Source organism: Mesoplodon bidens (assembly GCF_964165515.1).
Source record: "Mesoplodon bidens genome assembly, chromosome: 5".
In the NCBI taxonomy this organism is placed as follows: domain Eukaryota; kingdom Metazoa; phylum Chordata; class Mammalia; order Artiodactyla; family Ziphiidae; genus Mesoplodon; species Mesoplodon bidens.
Genome location: NC_138161.1, coordinates 124626405 through 124654064, shown reverse-complemented (window position 1 = coordinate 124654064; position 27660 = coordinate 124626405). Strand labels below are relative to the sequence as shown.

The following is a 27660-nucleotide window of genomic DNA, read 5'->3' as shown; positions in this document are numbered from 1 at the left end:
CAGCAGCTCAGACCAGGTTCCAAGGGCCTCTGGCGGCGGCCCAAGGGCGTGTAACTCCACGCTGTCAGGCGGTGCGGGTAACTCAGGCCACACGTGGCCCGCCCCACCGCCAGTCGGGGCTTTGCTGGGCGGCGAGAGGAGGGCTCGGGTCCCCCTCCCCGGGCTGCTTCTCCAGCTTTCACCAGTGGGCCACTTACACTCCCTCAACTAGAATGTATCTGGCACAAGAACGCAACCCGAAGTTGTGCGCTGGCTCTTCTGTCCCAGTCTGCAGGGTTGGGATGCCTCAGGAAGACCTGGATCACTCCCTCCCAAGAGGACCAGGGTATGGGGGGCAACCAGAAGCATCCCCACCGAACCTTCTGGTGGACTAACATGACAACTGCGTTAGTGCTGGAGATGAGCATCACACACCAGCTCAAAAGGACCCACTGGGGATATTTTAGTGCAAAAGATTCTTAATTGTCTACATGGAATTGTTCAGATTATAGACAGAAATGCTCTAACACGGTGGATTTTTTTTCTTCCTTCATAACAGTAATTTCTCACTATTTCCTGATGTGAGAAGGATGACAGTGTCAAAGTGCTTTCATTTTAGTTCTTAAAAAAGAAACTGCTAAACAAACTGATGGTTACCAAAGGGTGAAACGCTGGTGGGAGGGATAAATCAGGAGCTTGGGATGAACACACCCACACGACTATACATAAAATAGATAACCAACAAGGGCCTACTGTATAGCACAGGGAACTATATTCAATACCCTGTAATAACCTAAATGGGAAAAGAATCTAAAAAAGAGTGGATAGGTGTACATGAATAACTGATTCACTTTGCTGTACACCTGAAATGAACACAACACTGTAAATCAACTATACTCCAATAAAATAAAAAACAAACAAACAAACAAAACAAAATAAAACACCCTCACAGAAACACTCAGGATAATGTCTGACCAAATGTCCGGGCACCCCATGGCTCAGGCAAGTTGATACATAAAATTCACCATTACAAGTTTCTCTTTGGGGGGATGAAAGTGTTCTGAAATTAGATAGTGGTAGTGGTCGCACAACTCTGTGAATATACTAAAATCCACTAAATTGTACACTTCATAAGGGTGGACTGAATGATATATAAATTAAATCTCAATAAAGCTGTTTAAAGATAAAAAATTAAAAAAAAAGAAATTGCTAAGGAAAACTTGAAAAAATAATTCAAAGACATTTTTATCACCTGTGAGCAGGCCCCAAGGCTCAGGTCTTTTTGGATATTCCTTCCTTCAGGGAACTTCCCATCTTTAAAGACAAGCTGAAGCATGTGGTTGGAAGTGTGAACTCTGGGGCCTGCCTGCCTGGGTTCAAATCCTAACTCTCCTACCTACTAGCTGTGTGGCTCTGAGTGTCCATTTCTCCCTGTACAAAATGACAGCCTAGCCGGCGTTGGATCATCGTGAGCATTAAATGATGAATCACTGTAAAGCACTGGGCCCAATGCCTGTCGCACAGGAGGCACAAGCAGAGTTACCACCATCACAGGATCAGGGGTCATGCCTGTGCTGACGAACCTCGACACGATTCACCTCCCATTCACCTCCTAAGCAGCAGTCTTGAGTCTTGATTGCTGACCTTTGCTTCCATTTTCCCTCTCCAAACGCCTGTCCCTCCTGCTAAGATTCCCCCACAAGCGAACGTGAGCACTTTGTGTCCGCTCTGCTCCCGCGCACTCCCACTCAGCTGTCACGTCCCTCCCAGCCTCTGCGCATCACCCGAAGGACCACCACAGCCCTCTCCTCGTGGCCCATCCCCAATCCATGTGCACAGACCCCTCAGAAACAGTTTCTTGAAACTCGGCCTTCCCACGGCGCTCTCCCCTTTGGGAGCCTTCTTCCACAGCTGCTGGAACCCAAAGTCGCAAACCTTTGCATGGACCAATGTGGGGCCGGGTGGACGGGGCCAGGACTATCAGCCAGCAACATCCAACTGCTGACATGTATTTATTGAGCACCTGGCAAGGCCAGACACCGTGCTAAATGCTGGGTTAAAAAGAAGTTAGAAGACACCATTCTTCGCCCACACAAACTGACAACTAAAAATACCAGACAGTAAAGATGGTCCCAGCTAGAGGCTGGGATCCGATGGTGCCCGAGGCTGCCACGACCGGGCACGTCACGAGCACACAAAGGCTTCGGCTGACTTGCCTTTAAATACTCAGTGCGTAAAAGTACACAACAGGTGCTTAATAAATGTTGGTTGAAAAATGAGTGAAAGAACGAAATCTGCATAGAAATCCTTGCATAGTTATCCTAGGCGTTATCAAATACATGATGACCATGTCAGCCAATTCAGCAGATCTGCCTCCAGCAATTCCAGGTGTGTTTTCGTCCCACCCCCTCACTTGCTCCTTCAGGGCAGAAGTGTGAAGAGCAGGGATTATCATTATCCAATTTTTACTCTCCATTATTTATAGGAGGAAACTGAAGCTTAGAGAAGTTAAAGGACTTGGCCAAGGTCACAGAGTTCGGAAAGAGCTTGATCCAGAACTGGCCTCCTGAATCCACCTACATTATTATAACCGAGAAACAAAGCACTCATTTCTATTTGAAGCCGTCCTACTGATTTTTTAACGTTTTAAGACAAGATCAGGAAACTCTTTCTGTAAAGGACTAGACAGTAAATATTTTAGGCTTTGTGAGCCATATGGTCTCTGTCACAGCCACTCAATTCTGCTGCGGTAGGGGGAGCAGCTACAGACAAGACATAAATGAGTGGGCGTGGCATGTTCCAATAAAACTTTATTTACAAAAAAACAGGCTGCAGACCAGATATGGCTCCGTTTCCTGACCCCTGTTTTAAGACAAAGGAAATTAAAACTATTCCTTCTTAGAGTAACTGTACATGTACTATAAAATCCATGCTTTTCTTTGCTTCTAGGGTAAAGACAGAATATGATAGCCATATGTTACAGAGATGAGGGAAATAGTTTCTGGATGCTAAGCACTACAGTGTATACAGTATTTATATACACTATAAACGTGCAAGGTCTACACATTTCCCTCAAAACTAACCTCATGTACACATTTTTATTAGTTAGGGAGGTTAATATGTCTATAGTAAATACATTTTAAAATTCCTTCCTACATATTCCGTCTATTGGGATTATTTATCATGCCCTGTTCCCTGGCCTAGAGCCAGGGAGAATATGGGAGTTTTAATACCTTTAATCCATTACATGGATTTTTTTTAGAGTTCCATAAGACAAAATAAAAAGCACTCTCATGGTCATATGTGCAATAAACCTGATATGACACTTAATATTTCATGTCCCATTTTATTTTTCACTTGCGATGCGTTCCAGCTCTCAACGTGCAAAATGACATCATTTCAGCCATCTTTTTGCTCCATTTTTTTGTTGTTGTTGTTTAAAGAACTCCTGACAATTCACAGACAAGAAATCTCCCTGTGGACTTTGAGGGGTGATGGTTATTGCTTCCTGACATTCTGAATAAGTATTGAAATGCGTTTGCTGACACATGCCACCCAGTTTATGGCACTGTGAATTGATTAGGCCACGTTAACCTTGTATCGAAAAAGAGGTGTGCATGTATTTCTAGTTAGCATGTAGTTGGTTTCCAAAGATGGCTTGCCCAGTGACCCACACCTCCAGGGAGCCACACCATTGTGTAGGCCCTTCCCCTTCAACCTGGGCTGCTACTGGGATTGCTTTTTGATCAAAAGGACGTAGCAAAAATAACACTGTGACACACGGGACTAGATCCTAAGAGGCCTTGCAGCTTCCATCTGGGTTTCTTGGAATGCTCATTCTGGGGGAAGCCATGTGAAGAGTTCAGGGACCACCATCCTGTAAGGAAGCCCATGTCACAAGAGGAGGCCGTGGAGAGAGAGAGGTCCACGCAGCCTCCAGCTGCTCCAGAAACCTCAGCCGAGGAACTGGACATGGAACGCAGGAGCCATGGTGAACATCGGCCTCGTCTGGCCCTAAGAGGAGTTCAGCCCTGGAACCATCTGACTGCAGCCACATGAAAGAGTCCAAGTGAGACAGAAACTTGAAAGTGAATAATAAATTGTGTTTGAAGCCACTAAGTTTTGGGTGGCTCTGCTTCATAGCAATACATAACTGAAGTTAATTCTATAGCTATCGTTAACTGAAGATGATTTCTCTGGAGCCATGAAGAACCCGTGGGAAGAGTCCACCCTGACTCTTTTAGAACCTGGGAGACAGTAATTTGACATCACATTCACGGTCCAAGCTCTGCATGCATTCCTGCCAGTTACAAGAGCAATGGAGTAATTCCATCTAAAAATAAGTAACTAGGGAATTCCCTGGCGGTCCAGTGGTTAGGACTTGGCCCTCTACTGCTGGGGCCCTGGGTTCCCTGGTCGGGGAACTAAGATCCCGCAAGCCGTGCGGCATGGCCAAAAAAAAAAAAAAAAAAAAAAAAAAAATTAACTAAGAAATTCTGGATAAAAAGGAGCATGAGAGTTGCTCAGCTATGAATTCAAAGACTGTGATGATTAAGATATATTATAACAGAATAAGGCTCTTAAAAATTAAAAAGTCTCCTATAATGCAATGGGTCTTTTTTCTTCAAATTGCTTATAAAACTCATTCATATTTCCCCGAACCCACCTGCCTGTCACCTGCACACGCCCTCTTTTATTTTGAGATGCAGATGTCTGCTTATTGGGTCGTTGTGTTTTTATTTGTTCCTCCAGAGGACGGATTGAATTCTCCTCCCCTTACTGGACACTGCGATTCAAAATAATAGCAACAACCCTGCAAGTAATGGGCCAGAATACTCACTTGATACCCACTAAAGGAGGGTTTAGATCACTAGCTCTCAGTTACCTTTCAAGAAACATCTGTTTCACATGAGCCCGTTTAAAGTGCATACATCTGTAAATAATAAGCCTGTGTGTGCACATAATTTAATGAATTAGGACATAAAAAGGAATTGAACAGTAGGGGCACAGCAATTAGAGTAAATGCCCATTTTGTTAAAAATGTATCGTTTCCAGCTTTCACTTGGAAACCCTTTTATTATACTGCGGGTTCTGGGGCTTCCAACCTCCTCATTCCCCCTCCCTGCCAGGAACATGGGCGTTTACTTTGAAGAGTTGGCAGAAGGAAGGAAACCCACGTCACACAAAGCTGAGAGGGGGACTTCGACCCGCTTTCTCCTACTCCACCGATCTGGGCGCCTGAACTGCTCTGTGTCTGGGGATTCTCATCTGTAAAATGGAGCAATAACAGTGCCTTTCTCTTCAGGTTGCTGCGACAATGAGGTGACAGAATTCATTTTATGCACTTGGTACAATATGCAGATAATATGCACTTAATAAATATTAATTATGATGATGGCGGTTGTTTCATTTTAATAACAATCAGTCACAACTTGAAACTATTCAGGAGGGAAAAAAACCTTGGTTCAAAACTTTCTTTTGACTGAATAGACTTGTGGTTGCCAAGGGGGAGGGGGGGTGGGGGAGGGAAGGATCGGGAGTTTGGGATTAGCAGATGCAAAGTATTACATAGAGAATGGATAAACAACAAGGTCCTACTGCACAGCACAGGGAACTATATTCAGTATCCTGTGATAAACCATAATGGAAAAGAATATGAAAAAGAATACATAGATGTATAACTGAGTCACTCTGCTGTACACCAGAAACTAACACAACATTGTAAATCAACTATACTGCAATAAAATAAGTTTTTTTAAAAAGTTTCTCTTGATTGTTAATTTGGTCCTATTTCTATTTAATTTCTTCACCCCATTTCTAGGGATGGACAAAAAAAAGAAGGGAGGGAGGAGTGGCAATGTGAACGGGAAGTACCATCAGAGATTCTATTCCAAGGATATCAAAGCGAGTGCCAGAAGCCCAAGGAAATACCACGTTCTCATATTTTCAGGCCAATTTTTCAGCTGACACGTTTGTAAGGGCTTGCCATCACGGCCAGCGTGGGCCTCCCAAGTTCTAACCACTCCCTCCAGTTTACTTCAGGTGTTTTGAGCGACCCCCAAATATACAGATAAGCAAAAGCAGAGACCACTTGAGATGTTCTGAATTTCAAGTTCTTGTTCACTGAACTATACTCAGATATCTCCTGAGCACCTACTGTGCCCCCGGCACTGGGTTACTAAGCAGAGAACACATATACGAGCAGAAGGTGCTCGGGGGAGAGAAAGCGTGGCATTTTCTAGAACACACACTGAGGCTTCCACAGAGTATGGTCCGTTCCTCTTTGCCTCCCTGCAGTTTAAAATGTTTAAGTAGAGTTGAAAGTAGCTGGAAAAGGTTGGAAGATACTCTATATCCATTTGAAAACCACGCAGGTGTGGAGCACAGGACTAGAATTTGTATTCTCCCACAATAGGACTGCTGCAAGAAACAGACCTCAAGTCCAGCCCACTGGGATTCTGGGAAAATCCTGGTTGAGCTCTGCAAAATAAGTGTTAGCAAAATAAGTGCTAAGTATTTGGCAAGCCCCAGGAAAAAGGGTTCCACCCAGAAGGAAAACAAGTTAAACAATGACTGAAATCACAACCCTCCAGTATTCTGTTTACATTCTCCTGCAGTCTATTTACCATCTACATAAAGAGATAATTAGAGCTTCTGAACAGCAGTAGGAGAGAATAATAGAGGCTAAAGGAAAAGGGAAATAAAGAGAATGCACAAATATTGAAAAAATATTAATAGCTGGGTACACAGAGCTGTGTTGTTCAATGCCGTAGTCACTAGCCACATGTGGCTATTGAAAGTTAAATGAACTAGAATTAAATAGAATAAAAAATTCAGTTCCTCAGACATACTGGCCACATTTCAGGTGCTCAACAGGTCCACATGACCAGCCATCACCGTACTGGACAACACAGAATTACAGATGGTTGCCGTCCTTGCAGAAAGTTCTACTGTAGAGTGCCGGTATCTGGGACCTTAAGGGGTGGTGTGCTTGAACACCTATATCCATCGACTCCACCATGATTAACTGAGTCCTGACCAGGTATTTACTAGCTGTACTAATACCATACGACCATATTGGGAAGACAGAGGTAAAGGACACCGTATCTGACCTCAAAAGACTTACCAGGTTAGTAAGGGAACCCAATCAATAAAACAAAATGAAACAACACACACTAAAAAGGAGAAATGAGAAGAAACACAGAAAACAAACCTGGTAACTTTAATGGTCAATATGGTAGTAAGTATCCAAGGGTTCCCTGTAAAGTTCTTTCAACTTTCCTGCATTTAAAAAGTTTTTCATAGTAAAGTATTGGGGGAAAATTATTTACTGAGTATTAGGTCTCAGGTACTTTAAAGAAACTCTCTTATGTAAGTCTATGGTAAGTTTGCAAGGTAAGTGTTATGGACCAATGGTACAGATGGAAACCACTGAGGCAACAGCAAAGGCAGCGCATGAAGAGGGCCAGCTCCACTGTACCACGCTATACACATAGGAGCGCATGGAGCATCCACCTGGAACCCACTACATGACCTGTAGATAGTCACTGCAGTTAGCCCATCTGTCTCCTCAAAATCCATAATTCAACAACTAGATTTCAAACAAAAGAAACAGGTAGAACACGGTATGTAAAAATCCCAAGTACAGAACAATATATTGCACTTAAAATAGCAGTCACCCCTTCATATCTTTGGGGCATTGGTTTCAGGATCCCCATGAACAACAAAATCTCTGGATGCTCAAGTCCCTTATAAAAAATGGCGTACTATTTGCATATAACCTACACATCCACCATATACGTTAAATCATCTCTAGATGACTTACAATGCCTACTACAATGTAGGCGCTATGTAAATAGTTGCAAATACAATGTAAATACTGTATAAATAGTTGCCAGCTGTGCCGCAAATTCAAGTTTTGCTTTTTGGAACTTTCTGGAATTTTTTTTCTGAATATTTTCCATCTGAGATTGGTCAAATCCGCAGATGTGGAACCTGTGGATATGAAGAGCAAACTGTGTTTGGAACCACTGAACTAAGAGCATTACGTGAGAGGCTAGTCATCATCATTTGATCCATGTAAACTTCATTAAATAGTCAGTTTTCATAGGCTTGGGACCCTCTAAACAAACTACGTGGCAAATACCAAAATATCAATTTTTCAGTGTCTCCTGGAAACTTTTCTTTTCTCTTTTTTTTTCCTTCCTGTTTTTCCAGTAATGGAAGACGCAATAGTGCTAGCTGACTAGGAGGTACCACCACTGGTGCCCGCCTCCAGACGAGAGTTCTGAGTGAACCAGAAGAACAAGAAAACCTTCTTTCTCATCTCTCACCTCCCTGCAATTCCTCAGCAAACACAAGACTGATCCCGACCTGCCTTCTGTGAGCCGTAGAGGGACCAGGCCAGCGCAGACACTAACAACAAACAGGATGGAAAACAAAAGAGTAAACAGCCTCCTGGTTTCTTCCACAATTTAAAAGGCTGTGGCTTCTATGAGAGAAATAATGTCATCAGAGGAAATTCTGTGGGACAGTTCTTCACCCCTCTCTCTCTTTCCCACCTTTTCCCAAAACCAAAGCACTCCGAAGTCCCTTCTTGGTATTACTGGGGCATAAATACCTTCCAGGAAGTCTTCACTCAGCTGTCAGGTGACAGGGTCAAACTGCTGTCAAACTCACCTTCTCTGAGCCTCAAGGTCCTCTTCCGTAAAAAGAGGCAAATCGTACCTGCCTCACAGGATTGCTTGTGATAAGGATATAGGTGCAGTCATTAGAGCAGAATCTTGTTAAAAATTTAACCAGCCCAGAAAGCAAACTAAACACTCCACCACAGCTCTTTAAGTTGGTCTCTACAGAAGACAATCATTTCTTTCGTGTTCTAGGGCATGGTTGTGATGACTGCTGTGTGGACCAAAGACGGCTGCGTGTTTTTGGTCCCTCCCCGTGGACAGGTAGCCATATTGAAGGCGAGCTGGCCCATGCCGCTCCCCCAACAGCAGGTGGTGACAGTGACCGCACGCCAGCACACGCAGCTACCTCAGGTGACAGCCCGGCTGAGCTCTCTGCCACCAAGCAACATCCACTGCCAGCCCTGGGCGCCAGCAGTGACAGACTTCCAGCCCATTTCAGCCCTGGGAGCTGCAGCCTCATCTGACATCATGCGGAGAAGATCTGCTCAGCTGAGCCCAGTCCACCCACAAAATAATGAGATAATAAGTTGTTAGGCCACTACGTTTGGGGGCAGTTTGTTACACAGCAAGGTGTCACAAAAACAATCATAAAGAAGTGATACAACAGCCAAGACATGGAAGCAACCTAAATGTCCATCAACAAACAAACGGATAAAGAAAATGTGGTACATATATACACAATGGAATATTACTCAGCCATAAAAAAGAAATAGTGCAGCAACATGGATGGACCTAGAGATTATCATACTAAGTGAAGTTAAGTCAGAAAGAGAAAGACAAATACCACATGATATCACTTGTATGTGGAATCTAAGTTTTAAAAAATGACATAAATGAACTTATTTACAAATCAGAAACAGACTCACAGATTTCAAAAACAAACTTATGGTTACCAAAGGGAAAACGTGGTGGGGAGGGATAAATTAGGAGCTTGGGATTAACATATGCACACTACTGTATAAAACAGGTAACCAGCAAGGACCTACTGTATAGCACACGGAATTCTATTCAATATTCTGTAATAACCTATATGGGAAAAGAATCTGAAAAAGAATGGATATGTGTATATGTATAACTGAATCACTTAGCTGTACACCTGAAACTAAGACAACACTGTAAATCAACTATACTCCAATAAAATTTTTAACTGATTTTAAAAAATATATAATCTAATAGACCTAACCCCCAAAGAACATTATTTAACAGACACTCGAAACATCCATATAAGTCGTCAAGAAGCAAGTTCAGAAGGTATGCACTTATTCCACTGCGTAGTTTAAAACTCCGCATCGTAAACTGCACTTAGAATGGACCTCTGCAGCTACCCCCAGAAAAACTTCTTTCCTGCTCCGTATGACAAAAATGCATAACCTACGTGATCCTCCTCTTATGCACCAGCTCTGGTTCTCAGTGGGTTTTAGTTCTTTCTGTAATCAAACTCAGGTTCAAAGTCCTGAGGAGATTGTGTTTGTGTTACAGGGGGCTGTGTCACAGTGACATGTGTATAAAGGCGTCTCCCGTACATTTTGAGTCCAGAGAGCAGGGACCACATGGGCTTCATCTTGGTGTGTCCGTCCCATCCCCCGCCTCCCTCCAACCCCTGAACACATCAGGGAGCCTGGCACACCGCAGACATCCAAGAGCCGTTTGTTGAACAGGACTCTGCAAGATGGAATCCATCAGTGAGTAATCGAAATGTACTGGCCCCTGACAGCATCTCTGGGCAAAGTGTACCGTGACCACCTGGAAGGTGACAACGCTCAGGTGTAAAAGCCAATTATTTGTTCCAAATGGATGCCACTGCATCAGGACCACAGTGCTGTCCCACTGTGACAAACAGGAAGGATGGTCCCCCGGGTGATGAGCCACAGTCAGAGGAACCATTTCACAGAGGAAAGAGATGCCAACTCGGCAAACACGGTCTCTGTTAGTGAAGGCATGCAAGCCGCAGTGTCACGCTGAAACCAGAGAAGCTCTACTCGGGGACCTCTGTGTGTTTTCAGGGCAGAGTAGAATCCTCATTTACATTAGCTATTATATTACAAATCCTGCAATGTCCCATGTCATGGCCGTAGACATCGATCCCGTGTCAAGGCAGGCTATTTCTCAGCCCATGGGCAGCGCGAGGACCACAGATGGAGAGATGCTCGCAGGGTGATGCATGTGTGTGAGCGGGCAGAGAGGCCGCCGTAAAACTCCCGGAGTGACAACTCCACAGCCTCTGGGCTGAGGGCAAGGAACTCACTACCCCTACCTCCCTAGAGCGCTCTCCTTGTACAGGTGGCAGGATAACCTCCGTAAGCCCATTTAGGACTTGTGCCGCTAGAAACCCAACACGGGTTTCTGGAAGCTCTGGCCCAGGAAGCAGAAAGCCGGCCTTCATCTGCATCCTCCGACTTTCTCAGCGAATCCAAACCCGTTCATCCTGTCTCTAGCTCCTATTGTTTCCTCTGATAAGCAGGGCCCCAGTGAACAATTAAAGCTTTCAATAAATAATCTCTAAGCACATTCATTTGATTGACTGTTATTTGATACAGCAGTTAGTTTCAATGGGGCAGTTAATATTGATCACATAAAGTACTCCAGACAAACATGAAACAGTTCCAGAACTCCATGGATTATTACCCTTTATCTGCCAGTCATCCGGGTTACTTGTAATGGTCACAGAATTTAAAATCAATAATAACAATTAGTGTTCTGTACACCAAAACAGATGAATCATGTGAAATGGGTTTTCATATAAGATCAAAGGTAAAGTGCGCCTATCACGTGGGAGAAGGCTCTCTGAGTTTCCAGGACACACTTGGCAAGGTACTTTCAGGCAAGTCTTCAACACAGCCAGCAAGACAGAAAGAACGGTATTTAGGAGATGTGATCATAAAAACGCACCTGAAACCCGACTGACTGTCTTAATCCAAAAAGATGAAAGGTAAAAGATAAAAGTGATCAAAATGAATGCTAACAAACGTAGTAAAATTAGTGGGACTGGCAATTTACTTCCTCTGAGATACGCTTCTAGCTACCTTTTCCCGCTTCAGATTCACAGGCTACCTTTTCCCGCTTCAGATTCACAGGCAATAATCGTGATTTTTTGAAATAAAATGGCAACAACGGTATTTTAGCTCCACAGCACCACTACTGTAATGTCTGGATAATTAAAATGCAAAGCAACAGAGAAATGCTTCATCATTAAACTGTAACCATCGCACTATGTGAAATCATCCATCCCAAAGACTTGTTTTTCATCAATTATTTGATATTTATCTGATGTAAATATAAGGACTAATTAAAATGTATGCCTTTTTACACAGCTTCTTGTCATTAAAGCCAATGAAAGCATTCTGAGGACCATAATGAAATAATTATGTTTGCCTTTAAGAATTCTCTTCAACAACACATGGCAGTACTGAGCTAAATTAAAACATCAGGAACTAAATTTTGCTTGCCTCCATTTCCATTTTAGTTAATTATACCCCCAAGGTTTCCAATAGGCCAGACCCTAAAAAATCTTTTGAAGCTGAAACAGCCTTCAGATCATCAGCCTTTTTATAATCATGAACTCTGATGATAAGACAAAGGTACCGTAGCCTCCAAAGCTTTAATATTTTTGAGAAGAGGTATTTATTACTGAGGTCTTCATTTGCTCTGAAAATTAGGGAAGTATTAGGATAAATGTGATCCAAAGCTTCGTTTTCAGGTTAGCTGATACACTCATCTTATCTGGTCTTATCTGCATCATTTCTACCACAGTATTTTGAATTTAGCTATTTTTTTTTCCTAATTTGATAACATTTAATCAGTGGCGAAGAGTAATTGATTAATATCAACAACAAAAACAAACATTTCACTATATCTGAGTCGAATCAGGAGAATAACTCCTTATTCAATACTCAAACTTAAAAAAAAACAAAACAAAGAGCAATCTTTAAGAGTAGACTGTGAAGCCATGAACTTGAAAAAATAAAATAGGACCCTTTCATTAGGATTTCTCCTTCTCCAGACCTCAAACTGGTGACACTTGTAAAGGCAAGAAATAGTAAAAAAAAAAAAAATTTTTTTTAAATCTGAGTTTAAGAGAAAAGGAAGAAGGAAAGAGGAAAGGAAAAACTGCCAGGCGGTTTCAGGTCTGGTGGCAAATGCAGTGGCTTTCACCTGCTGTCAGATGATGCCAGTGGGGTGGGAACGCGGTGTTTAGAAAAGTAAACAGGAGTCCCAGGGATTAACTCTGACAATGTGAATTCCGCCCATCTGGTTCTGTGTGGAGAGTCAGCAGGGTTCACGGGGGATGATATTTGACTGCCGGATAGACTGTCTTCTGAGACATCAGAGGGAAACTGTTGACAGCTGCGAAACAAGGCTCTAGTACATGACAACCTAAAATTGCAATTGTAATCTCAGAATCTGCTTTTATTAAAACCACACCCAAGTCAGTCTTTGTTCCGTTTAGAGAAATTTCCTTTCGGGAATGAGGGACATTGTCACCCACGATCAGCCTTGTTAAAATCAGCTCCCCCCGGCCCCGTCCTAGCTCGCTTCATCAGCTGCCGGGGAGCCTGTGCTCTGAGAGAGGAAACGCTCAGCAAGGCTGGGTCACCTCCTGACGTCAGTTCCTGTTATCCTGCCTTATCGTGCTAGGGACCAGGAGTCTTATCTTACTGAATGGCCCCCCTTTCAGCTCCCCATCCTGCAAGGCCAGAGAAAAAGCAAGTCAGCGGTTCCACTGCCTGTCTGAATTCCCATCTAAGAAGCTCTGAAAGCTCCAGATAAATAATAGAATACTTGTAGGCTCACCCTCTATGGCTGCCTAGGTGGAGAGAACTTTTGCAACTTTATTTTTTATTCATCGGAAGGGGTTTGGGGGCTGGGCTGGGACGGGACTGGAATCATGCCTCTCAGTGATGAAGCAAGGAGGTGGGAAGGAAAAGAGGAGCATTCAGGGCGACATATTGAGTGATTAGATTGTGTTATTAGATCTTACGGATGGGCAGGTTATCTCATCTCCTATTTAACAAGAGGTGCTTGGGCCAAGCCACTTACAGACAGGATACTGATAAATCTGAAACTGGAGTTAACGCTCCTCTCTCCATCACCTCCAGCTCTAACTTTTTATGAAGAAGCTGGCCAAGAACTGATACAGATTTGTTCACAGTGATTCAACGTATAATTCCACCCCTCCCCCGCTCCCAATACACACACACACACACTGGCATCAGAGCCACGGTCATAATACTTAAATCCATATCGCAAGGGACGCCTTCTATTTACAGATCTACATTTTGCCACAAAAGGAATTCGTGTTCAGAAGAATGACCCAGAAGCACAAGGCGATCTTCAGTCATAACAGAAAAATTAAGCTGTGAGTGCTCCAGTTATACTGACCATCAAGTCCAAACAAAGGCTTTCTGTGCCACTCCTGGGTGCAAGGGGCAACCCTAGGAGATGTCATAATATTGAAATATCTGGCATATTTCAGTGGCTTATGTGGGAGTTGTGGCAGTATATTTGAAAGTGGGTTATTCTAGAAAATCTAAGATGTATGATTGCCATAACTACCCTGTAATTTGAAAGGCAAGATTCTACATTAATATCTTTTGGAAAGGTTTTTAGCCCAGATTTTTCTGATTAACCTTCATCAAAAAACTCCCATTTCCGAAATAATCTAGTTAATTGATAGTTAACTGAATTTATATTAGAACATTTAAAGTATAAAAATGTCATTTAGGGAGAAATTTATTGGCACTTACATGTAACTCAAACTCTATAGAAGATTCTTTTTAAGATGTTCTAAAATGAACAGTGCATTCACTGTTTCGTAAGTCCTGTTCGACTCGAAGAGTTTTCTATTTTGCAACTTGGTTTTACATCTTCCATCTACCTCGCAGAGAGTAACTTTCTAGTTAAAAAATTCGCAGCCTTTAAAAAATTTTTTTTCGATTTTAAAGATTCTAAATTCCTTGACAGCAGAATTTATAATCTTCATCATTTATCACGTATTTCCCTTCTGAGATTATCTATGCATTACATTTCACAAGAATGTAGAAAGGAGAAAACGGTGAGGTTTTCTTTCTTTTTTTAGCTATCTCTGGGGCTTAACATGTTGAAGGGAAATTATAAGCACCTGATTTCCAGAAGAACTTTCTTTTGTGCTTTAAAGCAAAGTTCGTGACAATACCGACTGGTTATATATGGTCAGAGCCAGGCTTCCAAAAATGAGAAGAAAACTTCTGGTTCAGGTCAGCGAACCTATCAGAAATTGCGCTGCTGGTCATTTATCTACTAAGAGAAGAAAGGCCTAGTTCCGATGCGAGGGCTTTGCATTTGGGCTGGGAAATCAAATGCTACCAAGAGTTTCCACATCCATTCCACAGCCTAAGCTTAAGGGACACATGACTACCTCTCCTAGCATTCTGATCTATTTTTTGGGGTGTCTATCCTTTTCTGGTGATAAAATTTAAACTTCTGCATTTTTTTCTTGTAAGTTGCACATCAGTGCTTCCCTACCCAAAGTGCCGAGTTACCTGGATACTGAAAAAATTTTAGTAATTATTTTTTCCTATGGGGAAGGAAAACTTTGTGAATCTTCCACTTGTTTTCAAACGGCCCTATCCTGCACTCTTTGAGATTTAAGTAGAATTCCCTTTTCTCTTCTCCTTTCTGATGGTGTTAGTTACCACTGTCATGTGGCTGAGAAGCAGAAAATTATGTCCTACTTTAGAAAAACAATTGAGCCTTTTCACTGAAATATTTATTCAAAACCCCATTCAGTTCATACGGTGGCTGTCAGCCTTTATTTAGTCTCTCTTTCAGAGGGTATCTTTGATTTTGCCACTTTGACCCCAATTTATATCTCACTAGGAGAGGATTTAGATACTGTTTAATACTTAAAATTCAGGTCCCAGTGCTTTGGAAAGGAGACATCTTTCCTTCCTAAATCATAACATCGATACTGTTTGTTTTTAAAAACAGATTATTTCTCCACGTTAGAAAAGAAAAACTGTTTTTCCTTTTTTCTTTTGATGTGTTATGAGCAGGGTGAAGACAGGGAAAAGGGCCAAGAAGTTGTCACTCTCATCATTTCACCGAAAGCAACTACTATATTTAGACCACAAATATTAGGCTTTATCTTATGCTCACTGAGCAATTAATGCTGAAAACATCTGGAGCAGCCTAAACCCAAGGTAATCCACGAGGCACCTGAACAGAGACTTAGTGACTCTGACACCTCCAGGGGCCGTCTTAAATCATATTATTTACACCATGTTCCCTTAGTAACTCGCTACTCCTGACTTCGAATTTTTAGAGGCAATTCACAGGCCCTATTTCAACCGACAGCTGGTTGGCATATCATTTTTCTGTCTTAAAATTAAAAGGGAAAATAAAGAGAATATTCTAACACCTTTCAAAGAATGCTTCTGGTGTGTTGTACATTCAAAGGGTTTACTCCAATTCCTACACACACACACAGACACACACCCACTATAAAAAAATAAGTAGGATCTCAAAGCAGAAAATAGTTTTGGTTAGAATTTAGTACTATTTTTTTCCCTTCTGGCCCACTGTTTCCTCTGTGTTAAGAGCACAAACAGATCTGCTTCTTGTCAAAACAGTCATTGAGTAAAATGGAAAAGGCTGTGGTTTTTATGTTTGTACTTATACAAACAGGGCCCTAATATGCTTTAACTTCAAAAGCCCTAACTGGCTGTGCCACCCTGAGCCAAACACCGCGTGGCAGAGCTGTGTCAGAACTTTTATATATGCTTAAAAGCTTAAACCACTTGAACAACTAACCTGACCTGTCCTAAAGCAGTTTGTGCGACTCCGCAGGGGCCTAAGCGATATTTACACACTATTCATTTAACCTGGAGTCCGGGGGTGGGATCCAAACCCTTGTGAAATTGACCACAGTGAGCACTAATTGCCCTGCTTACAAAAATAAGACACTGAAATTTCTGAAATCCCTTTGTCATTTGCCTTTATTTACTTTGTCTAATGCAAGCTTCTTTGATTAGCTGAACTTTGCTGTTATCAACACTTCTTGCTTATCAGCTGGCCCTAGGTGAATGACACATTCACCACTAGCCTCTCCCCAGATAAGGCAAATCCCTTGTTTAACTTGTTCAAGAACAAACAAAGTTCCCCCCCAAACTTCTGCAACTTAATAGGCACTTTTGGAGAGTTAATTACAAAAGGAAGAATGTCTACTTGTAAAACCTCTACTAGGTCTAATAGCTTGACGCTAGGGTCCTGAGCATTCTTTTTTCCTTTGTTAAAAAACGTTTCATTAAAACTTTCTCTCACAAGAAAAGTTTGAGGGAGCCCTAGTTCCCTAAGATTCCAAATGAAATTGTTCATACTGTTCTAATTGCTACAGAGAGGAGGAGGGTCTAAAAGATCTGTTAGTGGGTTGGAAAATTATTTTCTAACAGTTTCTTTGAGCTCTCCAGAAAGAAAAGAGGCAGCAGGGAAGAAAGAGCATTTGAGGAGCAGCTGAACATGAGGACGCCTTCTGAAAATGTTCTTTTTACCCTGGTTATGGCTCTACGAAATACTAAGTCAGACAGCTAGACTGTTGGCATCAGATGGTTATTGACTTTTCAGCTACAAACCTGTTGATTTCCTGGACCCCTGAAGCAAGACTTTATTCTTAAGAAAAAGTTTCAGAAGAGGACGATTTAAATCTTGTCATTGTCCCCTCTCTCTCCTTTTTCTTCCCTCTCTTTAGATAAGCCATCATGTTATTAGGAAAACTCAATTTCTTCCAGTTAAACTTTGACCTCTTTGAAAACAAAGATTTAAAATGTCATTTTCAGGCTAATGCTCCAATGAATTGTCAAATAAAGTACTAAAAACATTTTGATAGATAGCTGAGCCATTTATCTAAATCACTGTCAGGGCAGCGATGCGTCCAGCAGGCTCCCACTACAGCCACCTGAAGGTGGGATTTTCTGGGACTGCTGGTCATTTCTCAAGCCTGCAGCCAGGCTACTGTTGACCAGTGCGTGCCTCGGCACCCTCTCAGAATCAGATAACCAAACAGTCAATATTTTTTTGAAAAACTGGGCTACCCCACTTATGTTTCCTTTCCAATAACCAACATCCAGGTTCCCGGCTGAACTGCAAGATATGGAAATAATGGATGGCTCAGCCCAAGGGGTGTTCATTGCCAGTAGTTTTCTAGCAAAACAGCAACTTCTTAGAGCAACAAAGTGACTCGGAAAGGTGGCAGCAAGGTCAACGCTAAGAAATATTGCCTTTTCCTCCGCAAGGAAAACATCGGCGGCGGCAGCTTTAACTGGTCGTTTACGAACTTCAGGAGCAGCAGCAACCTTAATTAGGCTAAATTCCTTGCAAGGAAGATGTCATAGTTTAATTACTTTAGACTGTTGAAACACACAAGGGGGAATATACCTAGAACTAGTAGCTAATCCAAAGAACAGCAAAGTTAAATTCCCCTCTGCATATATCTTAGTAAAAACTGTACCAACGTTGTCAAATGGACTCACTTGAAGAATGTTTCAAAGTCCTGTGGTCACTCTACTTTTTCCCCCCTCCACGCACATTTTCTAAAACTGTTTTCAAGGGACTGTAGGGTCGGTAAGGAGAGAAGCAGGGGTCGGCAGGGGTTGTTTGGGAAGAAAACATCTAACAGGAAATTTTCAGCAGAGGGAATCAATATGCACACCAGCATAGCACACCCTTTCAGCATTAAGTCATTAAATCCTTTGTCTGGCTACCAGTGCAATTTGTTTCCAATGTCTTCATTGCATGCAAGCGAGACAATTCATATTTTTTTCTTGGTAGAAGAAGGGAAAAAATAAACCTACATTGCGCAGTGTGCCGATGCTGCCATTCGGTTTGGGTCAATCCACTGAAGCATGCTTTGAGAGCTTTCTCCTGGAGCATGCAGGAAGACGGGCTCGCAGTGTAGAAATCCAGGATTTGCCCAGGACTCACTGACAGGACATCCATACAGTCAAACATGATCTCCCCTGCACCGAATGTCTGCAAAAGTGCTTATCCTCTAGGTGTGGAGGCAAATGGCATAGAAAAGTCCACCCAACTCCATCAAACTCTGCCCCCTTTTTGGCACGTAGGCTGTTGGTCTTTTTCCCAGCCTCGAATCATGAATTATGACAGACAAGCCAGCTAAAAGCCTGTAATTGATCCAAATGATCATTTACCATTTTCCAGGCTTGCTCGGCCAATCCAGCCGGGGCGGGGGGTTCCCAGAAAGAGCCCAAGTTCTCCTTCTAGGCAGACGCCTGCAAAAAGCCTTCGGAATGCGGTGCTGATCCTACCCGGACGGTGCCCAGACCAGCCCTGCCCGGCTCGCGCGCGTCCTCGGCATCCCCGTCCTCAGGCGGCTCGCGCGGGGACCCTGGTCCCCCCTTTGGCAAAGAATAGACCCTCCTGGCTCTGAACAGCTCACTTCCTACTACTTCTGTCACACAGAATGAAAGATTGAATTGCCTAATATATGCGAGTGAACTTTCGGTGAACCCTTCCCGGGCTGCTAACCTTCAAATGACCCAGCGAGTCTGACATCACCAGCTCCCAGGATTCTCACAGAGCCGAGCACTCCCAGCAGCCCCGCCGCGCGGGCGGCCCGCGGCCCGGGCGCGCGCACCTCCCGCCCCGCGTCTCCGCTCCGAGCGCGCGGGGCCCGGGGCGCCCGGAGCCACAGGGAGGAGGAGTGCGCGCGGTCCGGAGCCGCCGGGAGGAGCGCGCAGGCCGGGACGCCGCTCGCCAGCTCCCGCCCTTTGCGCCCCAGTTCGCGGGGCTTCGCTCGGCCGCGCGCCCCCTCGCCCGCCCCCGGCCCAGCCTTTACATTCCTCCGTGCTCCTGTCTGTTAAATGCCTTGCAACGTGTGTGTTTTTCCACTCCTGCAAAAGCACAGCAAGCCCTAAACCGGAGCACGGAGAAGAGCCGCCCCTGGGGAAGCCTGGGGTCCAGAAACTTTCCATTTGATAGTCTTTTTCTGTCTGTCCCTCTTGCAGGCCGAAGGGACTGCGTTGGCTCGGGAGTAAAAAAAAAAAAAAAAAAAAAAAATCCAGCTTTCTGGATTCATTTACTTCTTAAAATTCTCCGAAGTCTACACGCAGCCTACGAAGGAGTCGAGAATTATCGGTAGTTCCTCCTGCCCCAGACACACACAGACAATCACACAGATATGCAGGACCTCATAATATAATACAGTGGTCAACAGTGTGGATGTGGAAGTCAAACTGAACTAGATTCCAAGCCACTGAGCAGCTATGGGATCTGGGACAAGTACCTAACCTCCCCCAAGCCTCAGTTTCCTCATCTGAAAAATGGGAGCATGCTACTGGTCACCTCAACCGATTGCTGTGAGGACAAAAAGAAACAGTGCTTGCATGGCACTCAGCACACACCCTAGACCAGTTAGCTGTGACTCATCCTCTTATTTTTAACTGGGGAAACAGAAGCCCAGGGAGGCTGAGAGCTGCTTGAGGTCCCACAGCTCAGAATCATGGCTAGAACCCAGCTCCCTGGAATCGCAGCCCAACGTGGAAATAACTTTTCTGTTGCGGACGAGCGCGGTTGAGCCCTCTCATCACATCCCCACCCCACCCCACCCCCACATAACTAACACAGATTTGAGAACTGGTTAAGTGTGAAAGTTCTGTATTTCCAAGGGCCACTTTTCACCCATACTAGCCCCTGTTCAAACTTGGCTATTTATTAGAAGACAGTAATTTTAAGGAAAAGGGACTAATTTTTTGTACCTCTCACACTGAAGCTTTTCAGCCATCCCTGAGAAGGACAGATGCAGAGTTTACAAATCAACCCAGGCAGAAAGCTGTGAACGGGAGAGCCAATCCACCCTGCAGCCATTTTGCACCACTTGCTTAAAGGATGCAACTGCAATGTACATCAAAGAAAGGAAGCTCCGGGGGAGGGATTAAAACACGTTAAGTCCTCCACCGCCCCTCCACCATTGACTCATAATTCTCCCACAAAGCAAGGAGGGCGAGTGGGCGGGCAGGGGTGGGGGGGGGATGGCTTCCTTGCCCCTCGCAGGGAAGGGCGCGCTGCAGTCTCCTTTCTGTGAATGGGCTGGAATGTGTCCTGGCATCCAAGCCTTCTAAAAGCCTGTCGGGCACTTGCCCCGTGCTGCTGGGCTAGCAGAGTTGCTAAGTGGCACTCACGGTGTAACATGAAAAGTATGCATGGCACACACTTACCAAGTCAAAGACTCTTTCAGGAAGGTGTAGGCAAACAATTTTCAGCCCAGCAAGCTCAGTTCTTGCGATTGCAAAGTCCAGGGCGATAAAGGGGTAAGCTTTTGCTGAAACTATGTGTTTGTTATTCTCCCCCTCTCTCTCTCTTTTATATGGTCATCATTTTGTAACAGAGCTTTATTATAAGAAATCCTTTAACTACAAAGAAAACACACATTTTAAACAAGGAGCGCAGAGGAATTTACAAAACATTTAACACTCTGTCATTAAGATAGTTGTAAAGATACACAAAGCACCACATTGCCAATTGCTGCGTGGTCCATGGGACTTATAGCTCCAAATGCTTATTTAAGGTCCTTGGAGTGCCTTGGAAACTGGGCTTGTTTTGTACAGGATCATGGAGGTGGGTGAAAAGTTCTTTGAGGAGGGAGAGGAGGGAGCTATATTTAAAGTACAGCAGGAGGAACTAAGAGATGAGAAACATGGCACCGTGGCCAGGTGTGTGTACGGGTTACCCATGGCACTTACTTGCTCACTCAACATCTTTCCAAAGGGTAGGGTGCACTGGTCACAAGGAAGTGGACATGCGGAGGGGGTCCCCCAAATTCTGTTTACTCTCAGTTCTTATGGGGGACAACGGCTCCCAAATTTCTCTCCTCAATACTCTGTCACGGCACAAAAACAATAACAGAGAGGTGTGTGTGTGTGTGTCTTTGTGTGGTAGGGGTTCAGAGATTGGTGTTTTCTTTCTTTGCACAAGAAAATTTTACATTTCTATTCACCTAGGAACACAGTTCTCTTAACTGTAGAGAAATAAACTTGAGCCTTGAAATGAAGGATCAGGGCTTAAATCCTCGTGAGTGGAACGTTATGGGTGTCTTACGGTGCGACAGTATTCACTAGTCAGTTCATCATTTCTGATCATGAATCGATTACGTGGATAGCAACTATTAGGGTTATTATTTAATCCAAGTGTTAACTTACAAAGCAGCCCCCAAATTTAGCCACACGTTTCTTATTCCTTCGTCAGTAAATCTAATTCTTATACTTCTTGAAAACTTGATTCTTCGTCTACCTTCTTCATCTTAAAAAAACATAAGGGAAAAATACACAAAGAAGCCCCAGTTCCTTAATACATATCCATGCACCATAAAGATTAATGAACAGGTAGAAGGTGAAAAATGGCCTAGTTAATTTGTGGATAATGAAGTTTAAATTATCGACACCTATTTTAAACATTAATTAAACAATTTGGAACAACCGTTTCCCAAATCTCCTCTTAGTAAGGCATAAAATAACATTCTGATATGTGTCATTGCCCCTGTTTTCTTTATGCTTGATCAATGATAAAAGGAACTCTAATAAAAGTATTTCCAACCACAAACAAACAAAAAAGCAAAAGTTTGAGCCCCAAATTCATTTTGTTTCAGAGTAACTGTGTATTTGTCAGTGTGACACAGCACATTTGAAACCCATAATCATAAAACAAAAATTTATAGCCAGGGTTCAGGGTCTACATCTGTTTCTCTGGTTTCTGTACAGCAATTACCCACTGGACAATCCAGAAAGAAACACCATGAATCATGCTCTGCAGACATGTTTGAACTGGAGAGTTTGGTGAAGAAAGAGCAGGCGTCTCTGTGCACCAGCACTGCACCCGGCCGTGTTCAAAACTGATCACATGCCTCGTGATGTCTAAATAAAAAGATTCTCACAGGCGCTGACATCCATTCCAGGCACAAGTCACGCAAAGCGCTGGCCACATGGAGGTGGGGCGGAGAGCGGCGGACACGGATCGTATTTTAAGAAGACACACCTGTCTCTTACATGGTTTGGGTTTTGTTTATTTTTATTTACTTACTTTTACTTTTTTTTTTTTTTATACTGTTAGTCTCATGTAAACCCCTCTTGCCACACTTCTGCGGAAAAAGCAAACGGCAGCACTGAGGGGAGCGTGGGTTTCGGCAGGGCAGCCAGGGCGGGGGGGTGTAGCCGGCACAGGGCAAGGGCTGAGCTGCTCCGGGGGCTACTGCACCCCCTGGCTCAGCCGCTTCCCGCGCTGGGAGCAGGGGAAGTCCTAACACTGATCAACAGAAGAAAGCGCCCTGGCCTGGCCGTCTGAACCCCGGCTCCGGGGCCGGGACTGGTGGTGTCCGTGATTCTCAGGCCCACAGGCAGCAAGCTGCATCCCAGACGTGAGCCCGCATCCCCGCAGACACGGGGTCTTCTCAGAGCCCAGGAAACATGTGTTCTTCCTCAGAAACGTCTCTCCACCTCCAGGGCTGGCCGCTGCGTCCTTCCTTCCCTTGGCTCCTTCTTCTGTAGCTTCCTGCTTTTCCCAGTTTCCTGGACGAAGTCTTCCCACGCGTTACTTGCGGACAATGTCCCCAGGACGGGGCCACCGCCCCCCTCCCTTTCCAGGCCCGAGTGGCCTCCTGGGCAATTCCCCGCGTTTGCTGTGCATGGCTCCTGCCCCCGGGTTCCTGCCGGTCCCAACTGGAGACCAAACTCCTGCCCCACCCGAGCGCCCCCGACCCCCGCAGTGCCAGCAACGGGCTCCAGCGGGTCCTCAGCCCCCCGGCCACCCCTGCTGGCACCAGCTCGTGTGCGGGAGCCGGGAGGCCTACCTGTGGCTATTTCCTCTTGTTTATTTTTTCCCCGTTTTAATTTAGATTTTTTAAAAAGTAGAGCATGTTCATAAACACTTAGAGTTAAAAAGTGAAAAAGTAATGTGTAAACTCTCCATGTGTTCACTGCTAAAATGCCGAGCCCTGTGCCAGGTGCCGGGCATATATCCCTGTATCCCTGTGCCAGGCATATATCCCTGTATCTTCTGGGGGGATTGTTTGTTGCTTTTATACAAATGTAATCAAATAATGCATACTGTTCTGCGACATTTTTCTATTTAGTAATAAATAGTACATACAGAACTATCTCATTAAAAAACAATAAATAGCTCAATTAAAAAAAAAAACCGAAAACCCCACAACCCATTAAACAATGGGCGGAAGACCTGAACAGAGATATTTTTCCGAAGAAGACATACAGATGGCAAACGGGCACATACAAAGGTCCTCAATTATTACAGACATGCAAAGCAAAATCACAATATCACCTCACACCTCTCAGAATCGCTATCATCAAAAAGACAACAAATAACAAATGTTGGCAAGGATGTGGAGAGAAGGGGACCTCCGTACACTGTTGGTGGGAACGTAAATTGGTACAGCCACTATGGAAAACAGTATGGTGTTTCCTCAGAAAACAAAAAGGAGAAATCTGGATGATCCAGCAATTTCACTCCAGAGTGTATACCCAGAAAAAACGAAAACGCTGCTTTGAAAAGATGCATGCACCCCAATGTTCATAGCAGCATTATTTGCAATAGCCAAGACATGGAAGCAACCCAAGTGTCCATCACCAGATAAATGGATAAAGAAGATGTGGTACATATATACAATGGAATATTAATCAGCCATAAAAAAGAATTTAATTCTGCCATTTGCAACAACTTGGGTGGCCCTAGAGAGTATTATGCTTAGTGAAATAAGTCAGACAAAGACAAATACTCTATGTTATCACTTATATGTGCAATCTAAAAAAATAAAACAAATGAATCAATGTAACAAAACAGAAACAGATTCACAAATATAGACAACAAACTAGTGGTTACCAGAGGGGAGAGGAATAGGGAAGGGGCAAACAAGGGGTAGGAGATTAAGAGATACAAACTACTATGTATAAAATAGATGAGCAACAAGGGTATATCATACAGCAAAGGGATATATAGCCATTATTTTGTAATAACTTTTAGTGGAGTATAATCTATAAAAATGCTGAATCACTATGCTGTAAACCTGAAACTACTATAATATTGTAAATCAACTACACTTCAATTAAGCAACATCAACAACTGAACAGTATTCCTTTACACGAATGCAGTATAATTCATTTAACGGTGCTCAGCTAGTGGACATTTAGGTTGTTTTCAGTTTTCCAGTGTTTCAAGAAACGCTGTGGGTATGTGTTCCAGTGTAGCAGTGTTGCCAGGTCAAAGATGATGTGCATTTTAAAATTTGATGGCCACACAAAATAGTACTCCAAAATAGTTATGCTAATATATATTCCCCTTTTGTTCTATAATGGAGGTCAATAAGCATTTTTCTGTGTAGGGCCATAGCAACTGTTCTAGGCTTTGCAGGCTATACAGTTCCTGTTGTAACTGCTCAGCTCTGCTACTGTAATATAAAGGAGTCGTAGACCACATGTAAATGAATGGACATGTGTGTACTTAATAAAAGTTTATTTACAAAAACCAGCAGTGGACTGGGTTAACCCATGGGCTGCAGTTTGTCCAGCACTGTTCTAAACCAATATATAATGATTTCACCAAATTCTACATTGCCTTGTCTCTCTGCTATAAAACCTAGCCATATACATTTGGGTTTTCTTAACACTTTAATTTTCCTTCCCGTTTAAAACCTTCACCCAATTTCAACTTGTATAACCACACAAAAAATAATATGGCTCTTTTCTTACATTACTTCATCCAGAGCCATCTTTATTTCTCTCTTGGCTTATCATTTCCCACTTTCCTACTCATTTTCTTCACTTCCTTCTGTAAGGAGTGTGGGATGGCATGTCTCCTTGAAATGAGCACAGATGCCCCTGCACTTCTGTTTTTAAAAATTTTTCCACCACTGAACGCTGGGTGGCATGCGGGATCTTAGTTCCCTGACCAGGGATGGAACCCGTGTCCCCTGCAGTGGAAACGCAGAGTCGTAACCACTGGACCGCCAGGGAAGTCCCCGAACACTGTTTTTTTTTTTTTTTTTTTTTTTGGTATGCGGGCCTCTCACTGTTGTGGCCTCTCCCGTTGCGGAGCACAGGCTCCGGACGCGCAGGCTCAGCGGCCACGGCTCACGGGCCCAGCCGCTCCGCGGCATGTGGGATCCTCCCGGACCGGGGCACGAACCCGCGTCCCCTGCATCGGCAGGCGGACTCTCAACCACTGCGCCACCAGGGAAGCCCCGAACCCTGCTTTAAAGTCAGTTCTTTCCATCAACTCCCACTTCCCCTAACAGAGGATGGCAAGTAATTGGGAGATGGACAACGTCACAATGACTCCTGAGAATACATGCCAAGGGCACCACCATGCTACAACCCTTCTGTATTATATTCTGCCTGAACTATTTGCTCTGTCTCATCGCCATACGTCTTCCAACGAGCTAAGGGTAGACGTGCCACCCAGCTGGCAGGGCGCTTCGAAGAATTGTGATACTCTTTCAGGGGCGGAAAGAAGCACAAAGGATTCTAAGAGTGCTTCGTAATTATGTCATGTTAATAGTATTAATAAAGGCTAATGTCTAGAGCTGAGATGTCTTCCTGAAGCCTCGTTCAGCACTTAATGTTTTTAGATCATCTGTATGACCAGAGGCTATTAGGTGGCTCTTAAACCGTGCTGTTTAAATTAGCTAAAATTCCATACAATTAAAAACTTAGTTGCTCCGTCATACTGGCCACATTCAAGTGCTTGATAGCCACATGCGGCTAGTGGCTATCATGTCAACAGGACAGCACAGATATAGAACATTTTCGTCATTGCAGAAAGTTCTATTGGACCAGAGTTCTTAAAAGGTGAGCTGAGTGATCAGAGAGGCAGTGTAGCCTGGTGGGTGGGGCCGTGGAGTCTGGACATGGACTGAGTTTCAACTCCAGCTTCACCTCTTACCAGCTGTGTGACCCTGGTCCTGTGTTACTTAACCCTTACCCGCCTCAATTCCCTCACCTGTAAATGCAGATATTAATGGCTCCTACCTTAAAGGATTGTGGTAAAGATCGAACGAGGTAATACAAGTAAAAAGCACTTAGAGCATTGCCTGGGATATAATACGTACTTTTAAAAATGTTAGTGGAATGTCTGTAAGGAGAAAGTGACGTCAGCAACACAGAGCTCCAACACTACTCAACTACTTCTGGTACCAGGTACAGAGACACTTCTGTCAGGGCAGTAATTTTCAACCAGGATGCACAGTTCAGGCTGTGAGGTCCAGGCATATGCAATTAGGGCAACTTCCCCAGGAGATTTTGCTGTAGGTGCCTGGTTTAAGTTCCACAGCGCTGAAGCACTATTACATATATTATATTTCTAAAAAGGATGGTGTCTTTTATTTTACAAAGCAGACACTGAGTCAGAATAGCAATGAAATATTTGACAAGTCCTACCCTGATGCTCCTTGTGGAAGGCAGAAAGTAGCTCACATGGCATGCTGATTTCTGCAAAGTGGTATTCAGCCTCAGGAACGTGAGGCCAATTATGGATAATTAAATGGCAAGGATATTGCACAAAATGGAAGACGGGCATTATTTATCTATCTTCTCTTCCCGTCCATTCATCCATGCATCCGTCTATCCATCCTATCCACCTACTCACTCTTCTACTTCACCCATCCACCCACCTACCCATTACCCATCTACCAATCCATCTACCCTTCTAGTTATACAGCCACCACGTGGTCCATCTACCCATCTACTTACCCATCTACCCATCATCCACCCAGGATCCAACTACCGGAGCTGATGGAGGGAGTGTGGCTTTTTGGCAGCAATATCCAGAGTAGGGAGAGGGATACAAGTAAAGCTTCTCAGATTGTACATGCGTCTTTCTCTCGAATCCTTGAAAAGGATTTCTCGGTGACGTGTGCTGGGAGAAATAAGGTCAAAGGCACTGGCCACTGCTGATTTCTGTTAAACAGGTGTGGCAAATCAGGTCATGGGTGGGGAGCCCT

At 43.8% G+C, this 27660-nt stretch overlaps 1 protein-coding gene across 2 annotated transcripts in view; it reads right to left on the bottom strand.

Annotated features, from left to right (window-relative positions):
• Positions 1 to 19157, bottom strand: part of RARB (retinoic acid receptor beta) — a 196874-nt gene extending 177717 nt beyond the window's left edge. For both annotated transcript variants that reach the window (XM_081236100.1, XM_081236101.1), the window contains exon 1: positions 18494 to 19157. In XM_081236100.1, coding sequence (XP_081092226.1) covers positions 18494 to 18650 — 157 coding nt within the window. In that variant the 5' untranslated portion in view covers positions 18651 to 19157. The remainder of the gene's footprint in view (positions 1 to 18493) is intronic.
• Positions 19158 to 27660: the final 8503 nt, after the last annotated feature.